The sequence below is a fragment of the Trichechus manatus genome, unplaced genomic scaffold (assembly GCF_000243295.1).
Source record: "Trichechus manatus latirostris isolate Lorelei unplaced genomic scaffold, TriManLat1.0 scaffold00281, whole genome shotgun sequence".
Classification (NCBI taxonomy): domain Eukaryota; kingdom Metazoa; phylum Chordata; class Mammalia; order Sirenia; family Trichechidae; genus Trichechus; species Trichechus manatus.
Genome location: NW_004444217.1, coordinates 710,112 through 737,240, shown reverse-complemented (window position 1 = coordinate 737,240; position 27,129 = coordinate 710,112). Strand labels below are relative to the sequence as shown.

At 37.4% G+C, this 27,129-nt stretch overlaps 1 protein-coding gene across 7 annotated transcripts in view; it reads right to left on the bottom strand.

Annotated features, from left to right (window-relative positions):
* Positions 1-27,129, bottom strand: part of SPOCK3 (SPARC (osteonectin), cwcv and kazal like domains proteoglycan 3) — a 529,200-nt gene that overhangs the window by 172,920 nt on the left and 329,151 nt on the right. For 6 of the 7 annotated variants that reach the window (XM_004390070.1, XM_004390071.1, XM_004390073.1 and 3 more), the window contains one exon: positions 14,540-14,663. The exons of the other annotated variant lie outside the window; for it this stretch is intronic. In XM_004390070.1, the coding sequence (XP_004390127.1) occupies positions 14,540-14,663 (124 nt within the window). The remainder of the gene's footprint in view (positions 1-14,539; positions 14,664-27,129) is intronic. 7 annotated transcript variants of the gene reach the window in all.

Here is a 27,129-nt window from a genome sequence, read left to right as displayed (position 1 = left end):
AGCTGTTCTGGACTGTCTGGTGGAAGCCTTGGTAGCTGTGGACAATTAGTCCTTCGGACTAATCTTTTCCTTGTATCCTGTTCTCTTCTTTTAAGACCCCAGACGCTACTCACCAAGGTAGAATGTAGAGCATTGTCTTTATAAAAAAGACAAAATCCTTTTATCAAAAAAGACAAAGTTTGTACTATCTCAGATACAAAAGTTAATAAGAAATATATGAATGAAAATGTGAATATATGTTCATATCAATATGAAGCATACGTCTGGTGCTATTCTTTTTTTTATACATTAAAAAAAAAAAACTCATTGCTGTTGAGCTGATTGTGACTCACAGTGACCCTATAGGACAGAGGAGAACCACCCCATAGGGTTTCCAAGGATCAGCTGGTGGATTCAAACTGCCGACATTTTGGTCAGCAGCCAAGCTCTTAACCACGACGCAACCAGGGCAGATATAAGAATTAAAATTATATGCTCTAGTTTTCTAGGATGGGTGCAGAAAACCTGATTAGCATTTCTCAAGCTCTATTAAGGATTATGGTTTCTCGCATACAAAACTTATAGATAACTTCATACCTAATGGTGAAATACTGAATACTTTCCTCCTAAATTGATATGAAGTCAAGGCGGTACATCCAACATCTTACTGGAAGGCTTAGGCAGAACAATAAGGTAAGGGAAAGAAATAAGAGGTATACAGACAAGAAAAATAAATAAACAAAGCTGCCTCTATTCACAGAGGGTGATCTTATACGTAGAAAATCCTGAGTTGTCTACAAACCGTTACTAAACATACTAAGTGGATTTAGTAAGGTTGGCAATGTACAAGGTCAATATATAACCTTATACTAACAGCAAAAAATTTTAACAAATAGAACAATTCCATTTATAATACCATTAATAAAAGTAAAATATTTAGTAAGAAGTTTAGCAAAACACACTACAGATCTCTATACTAAAAACTACAAAACATTAATTAATGAAGATCTAACTAAATGGAGACATAGACCAAGTTTGTGAATTTGAGGGTTCAATATTGTTAGGATATCAATTCTCCCCGAGTCTATACAGAGATTGAACACATCCCTATTATAATTTCAGCTTTTCGTTTTTTCTAGATATTGACAAAGGATCTCTGGTGGCACAATGGTTAAGCACCCAGCGCTAACTTACAACAGTTCAAAAGCCCTAGCGGCTCCACGGTGGAAAAGACCTGGCGATCTACTCCTGTAAAGACCACAGCCTAAGAAAGCCTATGGGGCAGTTCTACTCTGTCCAGTAGGTTCACTATGAGTCTAAATCTACTCAACGGCACCCAACAACAACAGATACTGCCAAACTGACTCTAAAATGTATATGGAAAAGCAAAGGGCATAGAACAGCCAAAGCAATACTGAACAAGTACAAGAATAAAGTCGGACTTAAAATACCTGACTTCAAAACGTACCATAATAAAAACAGCAAACAACCGAGTGTGGTACTAGTCTAAGAACAGACAAAAAGTTTAATGGACTGAAACAGAGATAGAAAGGACCCATATTTTTAGGACCATTTCATTTCTGATAAAGGTACTATCACAATCCAGGGGCAAAGTGCTACAGATGGTGCTGCTAGAACTGACTATCTGTGTTGAAAACACTCGGCCTCAACCCCTACCTCTTACCATCCACAAAAATTAATCAAGGGGTAGCAAGGTCCCCTCTTGGCATAAATGGTTTGCGACTGACTACCAAGTTGAAGGTTGGCGGTTGAAAGCTACCTAGCAGTGCCACAGGAAAAAAGCCTGGCAAGATTACATGCAAAAAACCTTAGAGAGCAGTTGTACTATGTAACACTTAGGGTCGCCATGAGTTGAAATTGACTTGATGGCAACAGGTTTGGTTTCTGATTTTTATCATAAACCTAAAGCTTGAAACTACAACATTTATAGAAGAAAATTTAGTATCTGTTTTATTTTACAAAAAGTACTAAGCACAAAAAAGTGATGGATTCAAACTTCTCATCGTGCAAAGAATCTAAAAATATATATTTCTAAAGTCTGTCTTCAAAGTTTTTTAAATGTTGATGCTCTGAAATTATCAACTGCAAACCAGAGAAAAACATTATAAATTTAAAAGCCGTGTATTGCAATCTTTTTGTGTGTGTGTGTGATTCAAATAATTGCAGACAATACAATACTTCTTTGTAGTAATGCTGAGAAAAAACATCAAAGGGTTACCAATCAAAAAGGTATGTGTTTCTGCTTCAAATTCATATAAAGAAAACACTAAAGTGATAGAGAACATGGAATGGGTTTGAATCTAGCTTCACTACTTAGCTGAGTGATGATGGACATATTATTTAACTTCTCTGTGCAGAAGTGTGTCATCTATATAAGGGGGATAATATTTGTTAAGATTCAAATTTTTGGTGGTACAAATTGATAATGCACTCGGCTGCTAACCAAAAGTCTGCCTGTTCTAGTCCACTCAAAGACACCTTGTAAGAAATGCCAGGTGATCTACTTTCAAAAAAATCAGCCATTAAGAACCCTTTGGAGCACAGTTCAACTCTGACACACACAGGGTCGCCATGAATTGGAATCAACTCAAGGAAGCTGGTTTGATAATGTGTTAATATATCTAAAGTGTTTATAGTATCTGCCACATTAAAAAAAAACAACTAAATAAATGCTGAATCAGTAAAAATATACATATACATGTATACATAAGGTTATGAAACAATGTTTCAAAAACATCACGGATTACTATATTTCAAAATCAAAACATAAGTTGTAAATGGCAGACAAACACAGGCACACGTGACTCTGACCCATGAATGACCTATGCCTCGTATCGACAGCTGAGCCACTGGCACAGAGCTGTCAGAAACAGTGATCAGAGCATTACAAAAATCCCTCGGAACTTAGCTGTTGCCATTGTTAGGTGCCTCAAGTCAGTTCTGACTTATGGCGACCCTAAGTACAATAGAACAAAACACTGCCGGGTCCTATGCCATCCTCACAATTATTGCTAGGTTTGAGCCAATTGTTGCAGTCACTATGTCAATCCATCTTGTTGAAGGTCTCCTCTGTCCAAGTGGTTAAGAGCGCAGTGTCTAACCAAAAGGTTGGCAGTTCGATTCCACCAGCCGCTCCTTGAAAACCATATGAGGCAGTTCTATCCTGTCCTATAGGGTCGCTATGAGTTGGGATGGACTGAATGGCAAAGGTTTGGTTTTGTCTTTTTTTTTTTTTTTTCCTACTTTACCAAGCATGATATCCTCGTCCAGGGATTGGTCCCTTCTGAAAATATGTTCAAAGTACATGAGAAGAAGACTTGCCATTCTTGCCTCTAAAAGGTGTTCTGGTTGTACTTCTTACAAGACAAGATTTGTTTGTTCTGCTGGCAGTCCTTAGTGTATTCAATATTATTTGTCAACAACAAAATTCAAAGGCATCAATTCTTCTTTGGTCTTCCTTATTCACTGACAAGCCTTCACTAGCAAATGAGGCGACTGACAACACCATGGCTTGGGTCACGAACACCTCAGTCCTCAAAGTGACACCTTTGCTTTTTAATCTTAAAGAGGTCTTCTGCAGCAGATTTCCCCAATGCAATGCATGTTTTGATTTCTTCACTGTTGCTTCCAACGGTGTTGATTGTGGATCCTGGTAAAATGAAATCCTTGACAAATTCAATCTTTTCTCCGTTTATCACGATGTTGCTTATTGGTCCAGCTGTGAGGATTTTTGTTTTCTTTATGTTGAGGTGGAATCCATAGTGAAGGCTGTGATCTTTGATCTTCATCAGTAAGTGCTTCAAGTCTTCTTCACTTTCAGCAAGCAAGGTTGTGTCATCTGCATATTGCAGGTTGTTAATGAGTCTTTCTCCAATCTGTTGCAGTGTTCTTCTTCATATAGTCCAGCTTGTCGAATTATTTGCATCATACACATTGAATAAGTATGGTGAAAGAATACAACCTGACACATATCTTTTCTGACTTTAAAACAATCCGTATCCCCTTGTTCTGTTCAAACAATGCCTCTTTGTCTACGTACAGGTTCCACATGAGCACAACTAAGTGTTCTAGAATTCCCATTCTTCAAAATGTTATCTGTAATTTGTTGTAATCCACATAGTCAAATATCTTTGCATAGTCAATAAAACACAGGTAAACATCTTTCTTGTATTCTCTGCTTTCCGCCAAGATCCATCTGACATCAACAATGACATCCCTCTTTCCAAGACCTCTTCTGAATCCAGCTTGAATTTCTGCCAGTTTCCTGCTGACGTACTGCTACAACCACTTTTAAATTATCTTCAGCCAAGTTTTACTTGCATGTGATATTAATGATATTGTTAGATAATTTCCACACTCTGTTGGATCACTTTTCTTTGGAATGGGCACAAATACAGATCTCTTCCAGTCACTCGATCAGGTAGCTGTCTTCCAAAATTCTTAGCATAGAAGAACGAGCACTTCCAGCTTTGCATCTGTTTGTAGAAACATCTCAGTTGGTATTTCATCAATCCCTGGAGCCTTGTTTTTGTGTCAGTGCCTTCAGTGTAGCTGGGACATCTTCCTTTAATGCCATCGGTACTTGATCATATGGTACCTCTTGAAATGGCTGAACATCATCCAATCATTTTTGGTACAGTGGCTCTGTGTATTCCTACCATCTTCTTTTGGTGCATCTTTCATTGTTCAATATTTTCCCCATACAATCCTTTAATACTGCGATTTGAGGCTTGAATTTTTTCTTCAGTTCTTTCACCTTTCCCTGTTGGTTTTTCATCTCCAGGTCTTTGCACATTTCACTGTAATACTTTACTTTGTCTTCTTGAGCTGCCCTTTGAAATCTTCTGTTCAGCTCTTTTACTTCATTATTTCTTCTATTTGCTTCAGCTACTCTACACTCAAGAGCAAGTTTCAGAGTCTCTTCTGACATCCATTTTGGTCTTTTCTTTCTTTCCTGTTTTTTTAATGACCTTTTGTTATCTTCATGTATGATGTCATTCCACAACTCATCTGGTCTTCAGCATTAGTGTTCAGTGCATCAGATCTATTCTTGAGATGGTCTCTAAATTCAGGTGGGATATACTGAAGGTTGTACTTTGGCTCTCGTAGACTTATTTTAATTTTCTTTTGCTTCAACTTAAAGTTGCATATGAAAAATTGATGATCTGTTCCTCAGTCGGCCCCTTGCCTTGTTCTGGCTGATGATACTGAGCTTCTCCATTGTCTCTTTCCACAGACGTAGTGAAATTGATTCCTGTGTATTCCATTCAGCAAGGTGCATGTGTATAAATGCCATTTATGTTGTTTGAAAAAATGTATTTGCAATGAATAAGTTATTGGTCTTGCAAAATTCTATCACGTGATCTCCAGCATCGGTTCTATCACCAAGGTCATATTTTCCAACTATAGATCCTTCTTCTTTGTTTCCATATTTCACGTTACAATCATCAGTAATTATCAATGCATCTTGATTGCATGTTTGATCAATATCAGACTGCAGAAGTTGGTAAAAATCCTCCATTTCTTCATCTTTGGCATTAGTGGGTGGTGTGTAAATTTGAATAATACTCGTGTTACCTGGTCTTCCTTGTAGGCGTACAGATATTATCCTATAACTGACAGCATTATACTTCAGGACAGATCTTGAAATGTTCTTTTTGACGATGAATGCGATGTCATTCCTCTTCAATTTGTCGTTCCTGACATAGTAGACTAGATAATTATCTGATTCAAAACGACCAACAGCAGTCCACTTCACCTCACTAATGCCTAGGATGCACTCTATTTCATTTTAGACTACTTCCAATTTTCCTAGATTCATACTTCGTACATTCTACGTTCAGATGATTAATGGATGTTGGCAGCTCTTTCTTCTCATTTTGAGTTGTACCACATCAGCAAATGTAGGTCCCGAAAGCTTACTCCACCCATGTCATTAAGGTCAGCTCTACTTTGAGGAGGCAGCCTTCCCCGGTCGTATTCTGAGTGCCTTCCAACCTGAGGGGCTAATCTTCCAGCACTATATTAGGCAATGTTCTGCTGCTATTCGTAAGGTTTTCACTGGCTAATTTTTTCAGAAGTAGACTGCCAGGCTCTTCTTCCTAATCTGTCTTAATCTGGAAGCTCAACTGAAACCTGTCCACCGCGGGTGACCCTGCTGGTGTTTGAAATACCAGTGACATAGCTTCCAGCATCACAACAACACTCAAGCCCCCACAGTAGGACAAACTGACGGACGAATGGAGGAAATTAGTACCTAACAGCAATTGTAAAAATAGAGTGACTGGAGTCAACATATTCTGGGGCAATACGCGTATGTTCTCACAGAAGTCTTTATCCAAAGGTACTGTAGTCATAGTTCAAGATAATGAGCATCCAAGGACTTGTTTGTGTGTGTTGGGGGGGGGGAGGCAGAAGGTGATAAGGAACTCTGTTTCCATTTAATAAGGAAGACTTTTGAAATAATCATGAGATTTGGTATTTTCCACATTGTGATGAACCTTTCAAACAGTTTTGGTGACGGGTGGGAGAGATCACTTTTCAGGTGTAGAGTAACTGGCAAAGGAGTAAGTGAAACCAGTGGATCACATTCTTCTATATTTTTAGTTTAAAGATCATGAACATTTCAAAGAAAAATGTGTGAAACAGACGTTAATTACAAACTTTTTATTTTCTTAAGGAATTATGTCAGAAATAAGCAAAATATTTAACACATTTACAAAAACCTTGTAACATCACTGTACTTTAGTGAATGAAAGAACATTTTTAACACTCAGTCATGCAAACAAATGTAAGAAGGTCACAGTCTCAGAACAAAGGGGATCCTTAAAATATACAAATATTCAAAATTAGAAATTGATAAAATCTGTCTTAAACTCATTGGATGGCAGCTACAGATATACATAGCTGAAGAGTCTTGAATATGCTGAGAAAGTAAGCTCATGTCAGTGCTAAGGTTAGAGAAAGACAGGCATAAAATAATCCATAAAGCAAATTCCTGGAGGAGAAGGAGGGACAGGTATTAAGAGTGTGGATAGAGATTAGAGCATTAATATACAATGTGCTCGCATAATTCAACAAGCCAGCTTCCAAAGATAATTATGGCCCCAAAGCATATTATACGGGAAAATAAAAATCAAAATGCAAATGAACTTAAATTTCTTCAATAAAATACAAGTTGCAGAAAAGTCAGTTCATCAATGAAATAAGTTAGAAGCTGGGCAGAAGAGACCATTGGCACAGCAGTGCAATACTGAACTATTTATAACTGAAACAGTGAAATAATGTTTTGAATATTTAACAGTAAAAGCAGTTAGTTTTCGACAACAATCCTTTTACAGAAACAGTCTAGTTTTTTTTTTACATTTTAACTTAATTTTCTCGTTTATCCTTTTTCTTTTCAAAAGACAAAAATAATTCAAGGCTGTATATTGTTATTCCCCTCACATTTATGTCCACATTTAAATGCACTTAATAATTAAAGGAATCATATATTATAAAACTCTAAGTTGTTCCGTATGTAACATTTTATACATATAAAAATATTATTAAGAGGAGAAAATCAATCCAGGATTGAATAACAAAATAATTAGAATTTATTCATAGCCTATGTACTGGGTTGAAGAGTGCCACCACTCTCTCTATCCTCCCCCAAAAAAATCATGTCCACCAGGAACCTGAGAATGTGACCGTATTTGAAAATAGGGTCTTTGCAGATGTAGTCATTTAAGATGAAGTCATACTGGATGAAGGGGTATCCGAACCATGGACCGCTGCCCTTATAAGACAAGGAAATACAGACACCGATACCCAGGTGAGAACGTGACCAAAAGACTAATGCAAAGACTGGAGTGATGCGTCCAAGGAGCTCTGAGGGTTGCCGACAATCACCAGAAGCGAAGAGAGAGAGACTGAACAAATTTTCCTCCAGAGACCCCAGAAGGAATTAACCAGGCTGACACCTGACTTTGAACTTACAGTGTCTAGAACTGTGAGAAAATAAATGTTTATTGTTTCTAGCCACCCAGTCTATGACAACTTGCTATGGCGGCCCGAGGAAACTAATACAGCCTATATTTTTCTCAGGAAAGATTTAAGGCTTTATGAAAATCCATTTACTATTTCTAATTCTTCAAATTCAACTGATAAAAGGTTCATATTTCACCTTTACCCTATAATGATACTTAACCCAAATATGAAATAGTTAACAAAGAAGAAGCATGTTAATAGTTGTACTTCTTCTCACTGAATGATTTTTTGTTGACAAAAAAATCACACAAGAAGCTGTCTCTCCATCAACATCTAGAGAAATACGTGACACCCACAGAATGCTGGACGTGCAAAGCTAGTATGCAATTGGAAACTCTTTATCTCTGTTGGCTCAGTTCTGCACAACTACTCCACGTTTTGGGTTCTTATAACCTGTTCAAGTGAATTAATAGCGTAATTACAAAGCGTAATTAAATATTACTTAATATGAATAAATATAAGTGCAAAATGGAGTGCTTGCTTTCTATGAAAACAATGTTGAATGCTCAGAAGCAACGATGGTTAGCTACACACAAAAGCCCTTGTCTAAATAAATATGTGTAAGGTAACTCAAAAAAGATGGAGATGGCTTTGTAAGTGTTTCTAGCTTCTTGTTCCATTTTAAGTGGAAAATTTAGAAGATTCACATTTTTTCCATAAATGACGACGAAAGAATATGCATTTTACACTTCAACATATGCCTCCAGGGCATAAGGATAGAGATTGTCGGAAGCTAAATCAACCTAAGGAAGGAACACATTTCTGACAATTAGAACTCCCTCAAATATAGAGATTTAACTCATGGAACATTATATTTTAGGGACTTAAACACTGCATAGAAGTTTGTACTAGACATCCTATCAAGTTCCTTTTAAATCTGAGGTTTTATGATAACGGTTTATTCATATTATTTCCTTTATTGTTCAGGGCTTAAATAAGAGTTTTATCCAGTAAGCTGTCTTAATGATAGACTTGTAATGTTAACCAAGTTGCTCCACCTAGGCGAAAGTAAAACCCAGCCTAAGTTGAAAACAATTCCAATACAAACAGTGAACATCTATCTCTGAAAGCTGATCTTCTGACATAAACTTAACTCAGACAAAGTATTCAGAAGAAAGAAGACAGGACAATTAAACTACTAAATATTAACACATACAACACATCAAACTTCTAATAGTTAAGTGTCAGAAATTGTCTATCCTTCGGAATGTACATACATAGTCGCTAGAATTATGTCACTATACGGGAAAATACCTCAAACCTGGAAAACAGAAATGACAGAAAATTTTGACATAATAGAATACTGAAACTTAAAATGGAATTCTCCCATATTCCAACAACAAAAAATGAGTGAATGCTTCTCCTTTAATAATACTGTCAGTGTTCTGTTTTCTAAAAAATCTTAAATTTACGAATTCAAAGGCAATAATGTGAAGGGATGCGACAGTGGTTCTCAGTCTGGGCTCCACATACAAAATCACCTGAGGGGCTTCAAGATTCAGATTCACTGGGCTCCACCACAAACCAATTCAAACACCATCTCTGCAGCCAGAGCTGGGAACTCCAGTATAAAATGAGTTCTAGGTCCATTTCCCTTCCCTCAACACACACACACACACACACACACACACACACAATTTCTTCTAAGCAATGTTCATTCCTAGGGAATTCTCCATTATTTAGTTCAACTGCCAAGCATGGCGTGACTAAACGTGATAGAAAAGTGTTCAGAATAATCCAGTGTGTTGTCCCCAGGGAATGTACATTATGGATGCCTTGCTTAGTTCTAAAACATTGATATTATTTATTGACTTGTGCTCAGCAAATGTAATATACAATTTACCCAAGTCAGTGACAAATACGTCCATGGTCTAATACAGATGCTGTATTGCAAAACAATTCCTAGTTCCTACTGAAGCTGAGCAATATAATCGAAATAGACTTTGCTTGAAGTAAAGAAACAAAGACCTTCATCTTTTGTTTCAATTTCAGGAAAAATTACCTCTCAAATAACCTTGAACAGACTTGTATCTTGATTTTTCTGGCATTGCTGAATTTGAAAGAATTCAGAAAACATCAGTTCTTTTATAAAGAAGGATGAAATAGGCTTCCCAAGAAAGTCAATAGTGTTTCTTAGAGAAAAAAAAAGTAACATTTCAAATATATTCTTCTTATGAAAATCAGAAATTTTCCAGTATTTTTTCCAGTAAATCTATTCTTCCACGGTTCTTTATCTATTCCTTTGTCATAATGTGTATGCATTTTTTAAATACTCTGTTGAGGAATTCTTGACAAAGCTGACAAGTTTCAGAGTTTCAGAGCTTGAACTTTAATAATTACACAAAATTGGTCACGTTGCATAATGAAGCCTATTTTCTAAAATTATATCTAAGTTGTGTCATTTGACAAAAATTTCCCGTTGGATACTTTCTGATAAACTCCCCTGTCCCACCTCATCCCCCAACTCCTGTACCTACAATACTGTGGACTGACCTCACCTCCTGTCTAGGTGTTCCATGGAATATAATCGAGAAGCTCATCTTTATAAACTGAGCCAAAGATAATGAGCAAAAACTGTGGGTGTCAAACAGAACCTGTAGGAATATTATCCAGAGTAATAAAGAAATTTATGTTAATACAGAAAGATGAATAAGGAGGCCTCGAGGGCAGAAGTGGGCTTCTCTCCTGGCCGTAGGGCCTCAGATCCTGGACTGCTGGTGCCTGGCTTCTGGCCAACACTTAACGTATCAGAACTACTCAACTCAGAGATTAAAAACTTCACCCAAGACCTTCATGGATCATACCCAGCTTGGAAGCCCACAAAAAGGACCATTACTATGAGCTCAAAAGCCTACAAGCCCCCAAAACCTATTCAAATCTGTACTGTTGCAGTTTTCTTAGTCTATTAGCAAAGTTCAGTGACCCGAGAGCAGTAAGAATGATCCTGACACCCATCCACCGGTCTTATATTTTCATCCATAAGTAGATGTCAGGGAAATAATACGATCTTTTCCAGAAGGGCACCAGCTCTGTTGTTTTTGTTCTTGATCCAATACCTAAAGAGCCGCGGATAATACTTTCTCTTACACGGAAAGAACAAAAAAAAAGAAGTGAGAACCTTAATATAAATTTCAAACCTAACACACTTTTAAAAAATATTAAGAAAAAGAGTTTAACATGTTTTTCCTGGACTAAGAACTCGACTTAGTTTCCATTATTTTACACACTTCACCCTCGCTGATGTTAATTCACGCCTTTAAGGTGAGGATCGGCGGCCCAAATAGAAAAATCACCAAGTTAAGTGAAAATTAATAAAAATAAAGGTGGTGATTGGAAGTTACTAAGGACTCATATTCGTCTGAACCATATTCTTTTTTTCTGTCTTTTCTGAAAACAAAGCCTTTATCAAAAGCAATACTTTACAAATCAAAATCAAAATAAGAATACAATTATGGATTACGTATGAACAGATGGGTTTTACTGCATGATTTGTAAGTTGTGGCTTCATAAAGTGCCCAGTGCATACAGAGGACAATGGGGAAAATCATATCAAATGAACAGCATACTTAAATTCATCTACATATGACAGGTTTCTTTAGTTTTGGTGCAAGTGTGACAAACATGTTTCTTAAGTGTTTGTTGTTGCTGCTGTGTGCTGTGGAGTTGACTCCAATTCACAGTGACCCTATATGACAGAGTAGAACTGCCCCAGTAGGGTTTCATAGGCTGTAATCTTTACAGGAGCAGATGGCCAGGTCTTTTCTCCCACGGAGCCCCTGGTGGGTTCCAACTGCCCACCCTTCAGTCAACAGCTGAGCGCTTAGCCACCGAGCCACCAATGCTCCTTTCTTCAAGTGTTTAGTAACTTCAAAATCATCCAACAAGGCCTCCCATAAGGTCTCAAGCAGGTAGAAAACACTTGTGATTGTAACTTGGTTTCCTGGGAAACTCAGCTGGGAAAGGAGGGATGGTCTGCTACGAGCAGCCTAAAGGGAAACCCAGTCAGGAAAGGAGTGTCTTTAGCATATTCTCCAAGAGCAATCGCGCCACAGAAACAAACGCACCTGCCAGCTCCTCAGTACAGGTATGTCAATATTGTACTAGGTGTACAATATTGCCTCAAAATAAGAGCAGCTTACATTTAGAGGAAACAGCAATAAAGAGCTACAACTGCCCAACATCTACCAGTATTTAGGAGAGAAATACATACTCTATCTTTGCTGGATGCCAGTAAAAATTCCAGTCTTGCCGCTAACTCAGCTTGTTCAACACTAAATGTTCACCAGGTAAAATTAGGACTAAAATTTACTTCCCATGTAACTCCGCCTATCAGAGCTACATCCCAATCCGTATGCCTTACTGTAATTTAATAAACCAGTATCATAGTTTACGATGAATATCATAGGGGCTTTTTAAACACAAGAGTGACTCATTCTCCCTTGTGCTGACAGTATGAATTTTCTAAGGTTGCAAAGCTGAGATCCTGGCCACGGTAAATTCACCAAGACCAAGATCATGTTGAGAGGGTTCCTCCCTGATATACTCTCCCCTCTCCTATCAACACCTCTATGTCTAAAAACTTTACCAAACAGACTCACGTGAGCTTCACCAGGCTATACCATACTTTCACCAGTAAATAGTTTACAGATGTTTGCGGAGAGAATTAATCTGTCTTATCATGGCTGTGATCTCATCCGGAACAGTAATTATTAAATTCACCTGGAAGTTGTAAGGAACTATTTACTTGTACATAAACAGTAATTTCTAAATTTATAAAACCAAAAAGTTCAGAAAATTGAAAAGAAAATTTTGGATTCATTTTCAGTAAGGGATATGAAATGAAGTGAGGCTATTTACAGACTTCATGTAGCCTGTGCCATCAGGTCTCCTCAGCCTAATTAACTGAATATTCATAGAGTTCCCTAAGGAAATATTCCTATGTTAGGTTGTAGGGCACTGCATCAGATCCTTAGGGACGCTAAGTAATACGTACTACATCACCTTTTAAGACATACCAAAAAAAACTAAGCAAAATAAAACATAAAACTAACTTTGTCAATAGAATTGACCCTGAAGGTTTTAAGTAGGAGATCCTGAGTCGATATTTCATTCTGTTACACAATCAAAGAATATTATCAAAGTCTTCTTTAACCCTTAAACTACATTTTTTCTCCTTACTTTTTGTTTTGATGGCATGTGTTCTCAGTGTTGAAATGCATGCTTACTAATGGAGTGTGTTTAAATTCCTGGTTGGTAATATGGATTTTGAGAAGTGTGATCTGGTAATATAAGCCACCAATAAGGTGGGTGGCACTGTGGCGCCACCGATCTGGGGTTTGACACTCCACCAATGAGAGCTAGGTAAGTAATTTCTTGCGGTGCCTGTCCATTAGGTTACGCGCGGAACCTCTGGCTTTCCAAATATGACACAGAAAAACCAAAACAAACCATCAGGACTCCCTAACTATCACACAGGAAAGCCATGATTATGCTCGCAAGCCTTATCTCACTGATATAGAGGAAAAAAAAGGCAAAAGTTTACAAAACTAACACATGCAGGAAGCATCACCTAATAGAAAGCTCCACATACACGACAATGGCGCTCCAACTCTTCTGCAGAGCTTCACGCATTCCAAAAGGGACCCACGGAGACGTGGAATGCATTAAAACTGGAATAATGCCTTACCTCTGAGGTCCACAGGCAAAAAAAGTGACTGGTATGCCGTGAATTCATTAAGTAATCTCAAATATTCTCAAAGTTCTTAAAAATTCCTAAATATCTGAACAATAAGGAGGCGGCATAGCGTAGAGGGGAGTGGTGGCACAGTGGTTAAGCATTGGACTGCTAACCAAAAGGTCAGCAGTTCGAATCTACCAGCTCTTCCTTGGAAACCCTATGGGGCGGTTCTACTCTGTCCTATAGGGTCGCTATGAGTCAGGATCCGCTCAACAGCATTGGGTGTGGTTTTGTTTGGTTATAGTGCAGAGGAGAGAGCAAAGATGCTGAATCAGAGATGAGTTCAAATCCTGACTTCAATGTCAAATAGATTTGTGAAACTGGTCAATTTACTAAACCTCTCTGATCCTCAGTTTTCTCATCTCTTAAAAGGATTTTTGGAGATGTAAATAAGATAGCATAGAGATAACAAAGGAGATAATAACATAAAGATACTGACAAATTGTAACTGCTCCTGTCATAATAAAGAACAATTAATGGCACCACACAGCATGCCAACATTTCTGACCTCTTGCATATTACTGACAAAGGAAACAGTTTTAATATTTGAGAGTTCAGAGTTTTCAGAGCTTTAATATTTCAACTTTTACGCATTACGATATAGGAAAAACTAATATGCATTTGATCATATTTCAAAGCAATGGAATTCTTCATCATAATGAAAAAAGTTGAATAATTTATTTGGATGATCACAGTGGAGAATTAATAGTGTTAATGACTTACTAATATAAGCACGTTGCTCATTTCCCATGAAATGTCTGTAGGTGTGCTTACCTGAGAAGAGTAGGTATGGCCGTCTGAACCACAAACCAGGCTGGTGTAGACCACTGGGCACTGCTTGCAGGTGGATGACATGGGACTCCTCCATTGCTTACGGCCTACTCCTATTTCTTTCATACTATTAAAAAAAATAACTATATTTAGTGCATTTATTACAAATACTTTTATTTATCAACATAATGCAATTTTTTCTACCTGTATTCCAACTCATAAAGATAAATTCAAATCAGTAAACTATATTTTCATTTTCAGTGTATTAATCCATACAGTATTCTCCATTATAAATCTTTGGCTTGTATCTCAAGGTTTTTTTTTACAATAAAACAAGAGTATACTCCTTCAAAGTATTCTGCTAGTCATGTACAGACTATAGATACATTGCATTATGTGGATTTGAATATATATATATATGATTGATTGGAAAATGTGTTTTTGGTAGCCAAGCAACAGAAGCAACAGTTGCCTGGCAATAAAGGACTTACGTATCTGGCAACTGGCTAAGACTTGTAGTATTCCATTTGGAACAACCTCAGAAGAGAGGTGAACCTCATTCACTAGGTACACTCGATATATCTCAAAACAAAACAGCTTACTTTTAGAGAAAACAGCAATAAAGAAGTACAATTTCCCAGCATCTACCAGTATTTAGAGAGCCAAATTCATAGCTTAGTGATAGAAAGCTTCCCTTTTATTGTGTAGAAATGATTCAGCATGGATCTATTAGGCTTTGATCTATAATAATTTGGGAAAACCCATTCTGTTCTGCTACCTACACTCAACCTCAGCTGAATTATTTGTTGTCCCACTTTGATTAAAGCACTTTATTTCCCTGCCTATTAGTGTGAGCAATTTACATCGAGAGGGGTAAGGGATTAAAATCAGAAGCAAAAGAACAGGTTTTCTGTACAAAACACTTAGTATTTAGAAGTCCTCCAATAAATCAACACTCATTCCCTTTTCATTATAATTGTTTTATAGAGAGAGTAACGTGATATATATGTCAGAATGAGAAAAATGTTTTAGCAGAAACATCTTCTTTTTCCAATAAACAAGTCAAACCAACAGAAAAAGTGGTCTCAAAAGATTAATAAGAAGCATGCTAAGGAAATCTTTGTCAGAAGGAAAATAATTTCAGACAATGTATTCCAAATTTTGATTAAATGTGAATTAAGAAGGGGATTTATCATTTTTTCTCTCCTCTCTCTCTCTTAAAAAATACAATTTCATGAAACAAATCAAAGTTCCAAACATGTTTTCTTCATTTCAATTTTGTAATTGCTGCCAAAAGACCACTTTAAAACGCTGCCTGGCTACAGAATTTGTCTCATAACAGACACAACAGGAAAATAATCATGCTGGGAATACTGATTAAATAGTTAGCACAAGATTCTAATGGAAATTCAAACAATGACTGAAAAATCTGGAACATTACTCTAAACCACTGCAAAGCATCTAAATTACAGAAATGCAGCAGAGAGAAACAACAACTTACTTAAAAAATGAAAATATTCTACTGGCGCTGTTCCTCCAACTTGTGTAATCAAGGCAAGGGATAAAATTATTCAAAATTATCTGCTCTTCCGAAACATTAAGAAAATTATTATCAAGTTCTGCCTTCTAATCCATAAAATTTATTTTATTAGAACAAAAAATAGGAGATTGTATATATATTCAACTCTATGTCTACTTTATGTCTTTATCTCTTCCTCATTGCTGATCTTATATAAGTTTAAAAAATTTCATAGTAATGCTTTTCTAAGCATACATTTTATGACTGGTTAGAAAGTCTATCACAATTAATGGAGAGTAAATACATCAAAAAGGGGAACTTTTTTAAAATTTGAAGATTGATAAGAAATTCTTGAAGTTGAAATGAACTTCTAAACAGTGAAATTAAAATGTGCTTGCAAAATGCATACTGAAGTAAAAAATAATTCCCTTCAAAGCTAATCTTGTCGAACACTAAACACTTTCATATTCTTAAAGTACATCAATAAAAAAGGTTTTTTAAGTTATAATTTGATCCTAGTCAGTTTTCTTACTGAAATATAATCATCATCATTGTAAACGTTATAATATTGCATATATCTCCATCACCATTTTGATAAGGAATTCATTGCAAACTACCCCATTTCTCTAAAAAAAATAGAATATTTACTTACGACTCCTCAAAAATGAAAAGAACATAAGATGACAATAAATTAGATGTTTTCATCAATATTATTCACACCATCCACCACAAGTCTGTCAGATTGTCCTACTGTGGTGGATTGTGTGTTGCTGTGATGCTGGAAGCTATACCGCTGGTATTTCAAATACCAGCAGGGTCATCCATGGTGGACAGGTTTCAGTGGCGCTTCCAGACTAAGACAGACTAAGAAAAAGGACCTGGCGGTTTACTATCAAAAAAGATTGGGCAGGGAAAACTTAATGAATAGCAGTGGAACACTGTCTGATACAGTGCCAGAAGATGAGCCCCTCAGGTTGAAAGGCCCTTAAACTAAGACAGAGAAAGAGCTGTCTCCTCAAGGTAGAGTTTACCTTAATTATATGGATGGGGTAAAGCTTCTGAGACCTTCATTTGCTGATGTGGCATGACTCAAAATGAGAAGAAAGAACTGCAAACATCCATTAATAATCTGAACGTGGAATGTACGAAGTATGAATCTAGGAAAATTGGAAGTAGTCAAAAATGAAACTGAATACATAAATATCAAAACCCAAGGCATTAGTCAGCTGAAATGGACCGGTACTGGCCATGAATCAGATAATGATATGGTCTACTTTGCTGGGAATGACAAATGGAAGACAAATGGTGTCACATTAATCGTCAAAAAGATTATCTCAAGATCTATCAGTGATAGGATAATATGCATACACCTACAAGGAACGCCAGTTAACACAACTATTATTCGAATTTACACACCAACCATTAATGCCAAATATGAAGAAACTGAAGATTTTTACCAACTTCTGCAGTCTGAAATCGATCAAATATGCAATCAAGATGCACTGATAATTACTGGTGATTGAAACATGAAAACTGGAAACAAAGAAGGATCAGTAGTTGGAAAATATGGCCTTGATGACAGAAATGACACAGAAGATTGAATGACAGAACTTTGCAAGACCAGCGACTTCTTCATTGCAAATACCTTTCTTCAACAACATAAATGGTAGCTATATATGTGGACCTCACCAGATGGACTGCACAGGAATCAGTTTGACTACCTCTGTGGAAAGAGATGACGGAGACGCTCAATATCATCAGTCAGAACAAGGCCAGGGGCCAAGTGCCAAAGAGACAATCAATTGCACGTAACCAAGTTCAAGCTGAAGTTGAAGGAAATTGAAATAAGTGCACTAGAGCCAAAGTATGACATTGAGTATATTCCACCTGAATTTAGAAACCATCTAAAGAACAGATTTGACACATTGAACACCAATGACCAAAGACAAAATGAGTTGTGGGATGACAGCAAGGACATCATACATGAAGAAAGCAAAAGCTCATTAAAAAGACAAGAAAGAAAGAAAACACCAAAATGGTTCCCAGAAGAGACTGTGAAACCTGGTCTTAAATGTAGAGTAACTAAAGCAAAAGGAAGAAATGATGAAGTAAAAGAGCTGAACAGGAGATTTCAAAGGGCAGCTGGAGAAGACAAAGTATCAAAACGAAATCTGCAAAGAGCTGGAGTTAGAAGACCAAAAGGGAAGAACACGCTCTGCATTTCTCAAGCTGAAAGAACTGAAGACAGAAAACAAGCCTCGAGTTGCAACTCTGAAGGATTCTATGGGCAAAATATTGAACGACACAGGAAGCATCAAAGGAAGATGGAAGGAATAAACAGAGTTACTGTGCCAAAGAACTGGCAGATGTTCAACCATTTCAGGAGGTCATATGCAATCAAGAACCTATGGTACTGAAGGAAGTATTCCAAGTTGCATTGAAGATGTTGGAGAAAAACAAGACTCCGGGAATTGACGGAATACCAACTGAGATGTTGCAACACATGAATGCAATTCTGGAAGCGCTCACGGGTCCACACCAAGAAATCTGGAAGATAGCTATCTGGCCAGCTGACTGGAAGACTCCATATTTGTGACCATTCCAAAGAAAGGTGATTCAAAAGAATGTGGAAATTATCTAACAATATCATTAATATTATATACAAGTAAAACTTGGCTGAAAATAATACATCGACAGGGAACCGACAGAAATGCAAGCTGGATTCAGAAGAAGATGTAGAATGTGGGGTACCACTGCTGATGTCAGATGGATCTTGGCCGAAAGCAGAGAAAACCAAAAAGATGTTTATTTGTGTTTTATTGACTACGCAAAGGCATTGGACTGTGCGGATCATAACAAATTATGAATAACATTGCAAAGAATGGGAATTCCAGAACACTTAATTGTGCTCATTGGAAATCTGTACATAGACAAAGAGGCAGTCATTCGAACAGAACAAGGGGATACCGCGTGGTTTAAAATTGTGAAAGGTGTTCATTAGGGTTGTATACTTTCACCATACTTATTCAATCTGTATGTTATTGTTGTAAAGGTGTCATCAAGTCGGTGTTCCTTAGAAGCGAGGATGGTGAGGATTCAGCTCACGTACTTCAGACACGTTATCAGGAGGAACCAGTCCCTGGAGATGGACATCATGCTGGGTAAAGCAGAAGGGTGGAGGGTCAGTGAAAAAGAGGAAGACCCTCAACAAGATGGATTGCCACAGTGTCTGCAACAATGGGCTCAAACACAGCAATGACTGTGAGGATGGGACATGACCGGACAATGTTTAGTTCTGTTGTTCATAGGGTCTCTGAGTCAGAACTGACTCGACTGCATCTAAGAACAACCACATTCATACCATAACACGTGAAGGACAGGGAATCACAAACTTTTAACTATCCTAATAAATCTAAATGAAAGTACCTAACAACATCTTTTTCCATAACAATGCAGTCTTTATAGACCACACTTTATATTCAACATAGTTGTGTAGAAAATTTAGGCCTTAACTTGAAATCTAAAATTCTAATTTACAAGGTTTCTAATATGTTTGTAATTAAATCCTGCCAGATTGTTTCATATAATTCAAACATATAAAAATCAGTTATTTATTTCATTTTCTGTAGAAGGATTAATCACTTTTAAGTGCATAAAGGGCACTATAAAATGTAGTTGTTTTTCCAGCATGTATTCATTTTGGAAATAGTGTGCAGATGAAATGTGTTTCTAAGAATCTTATTAAGAGAATAAAGTAATTTTACAAGTACATAAATCAGTCAACAATGTACTGATAAGCAAACAGACACACAAACAGGATACATTCCTTGTTTCAAAAAATAAAATATGTATAATTGAGGAAATAGGACTTGTACATGTGTAAACAAAACTAATAATATACCAGAGCAGACACTTGGTAGCTAATAAACTGCATCATTAGCAAGGAATTTGGAGGTTCTGAGAAACTCTGAGAGCTTCCATGGAGGTTTTGGACAAGCTTCACACCACATAGCTTCTGCAGTTGTCCAAGCTGTACACGCTGAAGATGATGTATGTGGTGTCACTTGCATTGTGGAATGCTCTACCAGCTCAACTCTCAGTGGTATCTTTGTTTATCATCGACAGGATTTTTGCATTCCCAGAGTTCTTTTTATCAAACGTTATCCTGTGATTCAGAATTTGTTTGGTTTGGCACCAGGAATACCACCTTCAATTTTTTGTACCGAAATATTCCCATCTTGTTTGTGGGTGATATGTTGTTATGGTACGAACTGCTTCTCCTCAAAATATATGTTGAAACGCTAACCCCTGTATGCGTAAATGTGAGTCACTGGGTAGTACAAACACTTAAGCACTCTACTACTGACTGAAAAGTTGGTGGTTCAAACCCACCCACAGATGCCTTGGAAAAAAGGTCTGGAAATCTCCTTCCAAAAGGTCGCTGCCTTGAAAATCCTATGGAGTACAGTTCTGCTTTGCAACACGTGGGGTTACCACTTGATGGCAACGACTTTGTGTTTTTTGTTTGTGTTTTTTTGGTACTTGTAAATATGAACATTTTTAAAATAGGAGCTTTCTTCTGTTATGTTAATGAGGTCACTTCAGAGTAAGGTGGGTCTTAACTCTAATCACTACTGAGTTATAAAAAGAGCAGAATAATTCCTTGGGAACAACAAGGTATGTCAAAGATTGCCAGCAAACGTCAGAAACTAGGAATAAGGCTCACAGAAGAAACACGCAGCCAGGACTCTGATATGGACTTTCAGCCTCAAGAACCATGAGAAAATAAACTTCCGTTCTTTACAGCAACCCACTTGTGATATTTCTGTTACGGCATAACAAGGAAACTAAAACCTCAAACCAAACCTGTTGTTGTTAAGTCGACTCCGAGCCAGAGTGACCCTACCTGACAGAGGAGAACATCCCCCACAGGGTTTCCAAGGAGTGGCTGGTGGATTCGAACTGCTGACCTTTTGGTTAGCAGCCTGAGCTCTTAACCACTGCACCAATAGGGCTTCACAAGGAAACTAAGATGTATGTTATGACATGTAAGCTGAGATGACCTTTCTCATTCTGTATTTTTAGTTGTATCTTGAAGGTGCTATCTGTGAGGGCAGTATGTTTCTAAGTGAGAGATGAAATCATGGCAGCCAGTGTACAGCTCAAGATGGGCAAAGTAACACACTTAGGGAAATACAAAATTGACTCAAAACGATCAGCACGGTTACTGGCAATTGTGGCAGGAGTAATGCCAGGTAAGAAACGAGTCCTAGAAAGGGATTACTATGCAGATTATTATGAATATCCTGGATTCAAAATATATCTATACTCTTTGAAAGCAAGCCTAATTTTTTGATGTAACCAACAACGCCTGCAGTTAATTTATGGTGAATAATGACCAAACAGGGTAATAATATTTGCATCCATTAATGAGATACAAAACAGAAAGTGGCCGGAAAATTCTCTGAATTTATTTTAAAATCACTGTTCCAACAGTGACTGCTGAAACAAATGTATACCTTTAAGAGAACTAATTTTCCGGACAATATATTTCAATTTTGAAAATATGACTTAAAATTCTATTTACTTTATGATGATACCATATTTGTGGCCACATCCCTTCTCTTAAAGAGTAAACCATCTTATTTTTAAGACCAGTGAAATTAAGCCATTAGATGATAATGCATGATACAAAAAGTTAATCTTTCTGTCAGTCTTCTTTTTAAAAACTTCACCCTTCAAGCACATTTATTTTAGGTGAGTTTTATACTACTGGAACTGTGATCATGTTTCTAAGAGTCTGAAAATTAAAATAACGAAGAATTTGTACTATGGCTAGTGTTTCTTTACATGAATCAGTCTGAGGCAATGAAGTCATATTATCTGGACTATCCCACTGTGTTCCTGATTTACCTTTCTCTCTAGTTTTTAGCACGAGTCTGCAGGATCATTCTCATGGGAAAACTCAACACTTGCTTATTTCTTGTAATAACTATGATGTTAAGTACTGGCACATCTGTTTACTAATTATATTCTTCTATTGGTTTTCAACTTAGTAAATCTTGTTGTACATTTTAATAATACAATTTGGGGGAAAAAAACTTCTATGTTTTAGGTTTAACATTGATTTTGGAAAGAAGATAAAAGTTTTTACCACAAGTATCAGCAGAAAAATCCTTTTCCTATTTGATTTAAGTTTCAAGTATGACTGTCCTTCCACTCTGGGTCTGTAATTCTCCCAAAATGATTGGTTGGGCCACAATCTTGCCAATGATTGGTCAGTTTACTATCCGCAAAAGCAACTTGCATGTGATTGGTCGGTTGACAACTCATCTTTTAGTTGACCTTTACTGGCATGGGCTGCCCTCTCCCCACCACCACATTCTGACTTTACCCAGATTGGTTAAAGAGCCTGCTTTGTAATTAAGAAGGAGTACAGGGACTAGCCTACAAAAAGCCTAGACCACAAAGCCTCAGATGGGGTTTGGACATGGTGCTCTTTGGACATGGGGTCCTGAGCTCCAACCCTCCCAGACAACTACAAAGACCAAGAAGGCAGCTGTTGCAATGGAACCAGAAGTAGAGACAAAAAAGCAGATCCTGACGATGGCAGCAAAGTGTAAAAACCAAACTCAGAGCTGAGAAAAGCAACCCACAGCCGAGCCTACCAAGTGACAATCATTGAGGTTCCTGTCTGAAAGTTTCCTGATGGGTGAGAATAAACACTGGTTTTTGGAAAGCGTAAGTGGCTCCCCTTCGAGATGTAAAAAGTTCTTTTAGACACTGAGGGCCTGTGCTGGGACCCTTCTTGAACACTTCGCATATCTTTCTTTCTATTTATACCTTTCATTTTTATCCTTCTCTGTTATTAAAGTTGTTATTGCTGCCATGTTGTTTCCGTGAGTTCTTTGTGACCACTCTAATGAATTATCAAACTCAATAGAGGAAGAGTGTCATGCAGGGAACAGCTGGGTATCAAAAATGGTGGAGACGTTGGAGAGCAGGGGTGTATATTTGACCTCCTGCTCATATGAACCAGCTTGGTACTGATTGTTATAGGCAGAGATATTATTACAATGACCTAGGCATTAATCAGTCTTGGCAAGTCAGTAACCTCCCTGGGTCATAATTTCTTCATTGGCACTGTAATAGGCTTCATCATTATGGATCATTTGATCTTGATCATGTTCTGAGTCACTAAATCTTTGACAGAGTTACTCATCTGAAGGCAATCAGCAAAAAATAGAAGCATAGTGCATACAGACCACGTGTTGTGATTTTAGAATTTCAGCTAGTATTACTAAGTGAAAGAAATATATCAGCATGGGAGGAAGGATGAGTAAATGGGGAAAAAGATTTCTGGCAATGCTGAAGTTGCAAAACTCCTCTAACTCAAGCTGGCAAATGAAAGACATGGAGGGGGCACTGTCATGTGACAAATGACAAAATAGGGGGAAGAGAAAACGTGGTCATATTTAAACAGACATGATTTCCATGAAAATAAACCTAGCAATCATAAAATACTTGTATTACACTGTCAAGAGACAATACCAATAAGTAACAAAAATAAGTAATATATCACATTTATATCATAAATGAAAATATATTCTTATAAAACCTTGTAATTTCTGAATCTAATATCACATAAATTCTCAGTTCTTAAGGCCTTAAATATGTAAGTAGAATAAAAGGCCAAATGATTTATGTATTTATCTTAGGAGGGAAACATTAACATGTCAGTCTTATTTTCTTAGGTGATTTAAATTATAACGTTTCACCACAAATTAAGTTTACTGGACCAATTAATAAGATATAGCAATGTACTGTAGAAATCAAAGTAATTAGTGATTTACAGAGTATATCTTCACAGAGTAATGGAATTAAACTTCAAAACTTAGCCTTTAAAGAGAACTGGGAATGTGGGGCCAAGATGGCGGAGTAGTCAGATGGTTTCCTATATCCGTCTTACAACAAAGACCTGGAAAAACAAGTGATTTGATTGTATACGAGGTATCTAGCAGTCCTGGACAAGCCAAAGTTGAGGAATCGGGCAGAGTGGTGCGGGGAGAGGGAGACAGTTCTGAAGAATTGAGAAGTGTCAGACTGGACTTGCTCAGCTGGAACCACAGCTCTTCAGCCCCGACTGGCTCCGAAGTACACAGCGAAGCAGGCAAACAGCTCTGCGTGTGCGCTCGGGAGGCAGTTTCCACATCGAGAGAGAGCCGGCAGCTCCTTTCCTAGGCACAGGCATAAGGGGTCCGCAGACTTTGAGTGCCTTACACCCCTGTATAGACTTGTGGGGACCCATCTCAACAGCGTAAACCCTCACTACCACAGTACAACCGGGTAAACATCTGAAGTCTAACTTCAACTGTTTCAGCTGTGAAGCGGCAGATTTGTGACCCTCGACACAGCCCTGCCCTTTGAGCAGGCACCTTTACTTATCTCCACCAGGGGCCTGTGGACTCGTGGCTCCACCTATGCCACCTAGTCACCTGCTACAGGGTCCAAGAATAAGTGGTGCCCTCAAGTATTTACAGCCAACAGAGTAGGGTGCTCATACTCCGGCTGCAAAAACTCACCTACCTACTCGCCCTAGGGAATATGGACACACTTTCCTTTAAGACTATCAGGAGCAGCCATCAGCCCCCTGCATGGCCTAGCACGTCATCCCCTACTGCAGCCAGAAACTTGTGCCTATACCAATCACCCATGCCTCTCTAAGACTGTAGGTGAGAGCCTGCACCACACACTTGGTGACCGACTGCCTGGACACCTGAGCTGAACCCATATAGGAAAATTTAATGGACTCCTGTGTGCACATACTTAGTTACAGAACTAAATAACTAATGGACATTAAAGCTTCAAAGGCGCCAGTAAGCAAACTAGCACACGTGAGTAGCCTACCTGGGCATATCGAAACAAAACAAAACAAGAAGCTAGCACTCACTAAACAAATATAAAATAAAATTATAATACCTTATTGATGGCTTGGAGACAACAGTCAATATCAAATCACATAAAGAGGCAGTTAATGATGGCTTCAGCAAGCTCCCAAACTAAAGAATAGAGAAATTCTCTGGAGGAAGAGAATTTCTTGGAATTACCAGAGGCAGAATACAAAAGATTAATATACAGAACTCTTATAGAAATGAGAAAGGAAATTCTTCAAAATGCAGGAACTTCCAAAGAACATACAGAGAAAGTAGTAGCAAAACGTAGAAAACTTATTCAAGAGCATAATGACAAATTTAATAGGCTGCAAGAATCAATAGAGACAGCAATCAGAAATCCAGAAGATTAACAATAAAATTTCAGAATTAGACAACTCAATAGAAAGTCACAGGAGCAGAATTGAGGCAGTAAAAGTTAGAATTAGTGACATTGACGATAAAGCACTTGATGCCAACTTATTTGAGGAAAAATCAGATAAAAGAATGAGAAGACTCTAAGAGTTATGTGGGTCTCTATCAAGAGAAATAACCTACAGTTGATCAGAGTACCAGAAGAGGGGGGATAACAGAAAATACAGAGAAAATTGGTGGATTTGTTGACAGAAAAATTCCCTGATATCATGAAAGATGAGAAGATACCTATCCAAGATGCTCATCAAACCCCACATGAGGTAGCTCCCAAAAGAAAGTCACCAAGACATATTATAATCAAACTTAACCAAAACCAAAGATAAAGAGAGAATTTTAGGAGGGGCTAGGGATAAAAGAGAAGTCATCTACAAATGACAGTAAATCAGAATAAGCTCGGACTACTCAGCAGAAACCATGCAGGCAAGAAAGCAACGGGGTGAGATATATAAAGCCTTGAAGGAAAACAACTACAAGTCAAGAATTATATATCCAGCAAAACTGTCTCTCAAATATGATGGCAAAAATAGGGCATTTCCAGATAAACAGAAGTTTAGGGAATTTGCAAAAGCCAAACCAAAATTACACGAAATACTAAAGGGATTCCTTCAGTTAGATAATCAATAACATCAGATAATAATCAAACACTAGAACACAGGACAGAGCAACCAGATATTGACTCAGATAGGGAAGTCAAAAATACATCAAAGCTAAAACATTGAAAATAGGGAAACAGATATCAATATGTAAAAAAGGACAACATTAAAAGAAAAAGGACTTAAAAAATGCAGACATAGATTTTTCACATGGAGGGGAAGAGAAGGTGATATAAAGAAAGAAAAGACTGGTATAAACTTCTAAAAATAGGGGTAAATATTAAGGTAACCACAAAGGAATCTAACAATCTTACAAATCAAGATAAAAAAGTAGAAAAATATAAAGACTCAGCAAACACAGTCTACAACAATGAAAAAGATGAAAAAAAATACATAAAGAAAAACGACTCAGCACAGAAAATCAAGCAGAACAAAAAAACTGTGAACAACACACAAAAAAAAGACATCAGAATGACAGCACTAAACTCATAACTATCAATAAGTACTCTGAATGTAAACTGATTAAATGCACCAATAAATAGACAGAGAGTGGCAGATTGGATAAAAAAGCATGATCCGTCTATATGCTGCCTACAAGAGATGCACCTTAAAGACACAAACAGGCTAAAATTCAAAGGATGGAAAAAAATATACCAAGCAAACAATGCTCAAAAAAGAGCAGTAGTGGCAATATTAATCTCTGACAAAATAGACTGTAAAGTAAAATCCACCACAAAGGATAAGGAAGGGCACTAAATAATGATTAAAGGGACAATACACCAGGATGACATAACTATAATAAATATTTACACACCGAATGACAGGGCTCCAAAATACATGAAACAAACTCTAACAGCACTGAAAAGAGAGAGAGACAGCTCCACAATAGTAGTAGGAGACTTCAACACGCCACTTTCAGTGAAGGACAGAACATTCGGAAAGAAGCTCAACAAGGACATGAAAGAGCTAAATGCTACAATCAGCCAACTTGATCTCATAGACATATACCCAACTCTGCACCCAACAGCAGCCAAGTATACTTTCTTTTCCAACGCACATGGAACATTCTCCAGAATAGACCACATATTAGGCAATAAAGCAAGCCTTAACAAAATC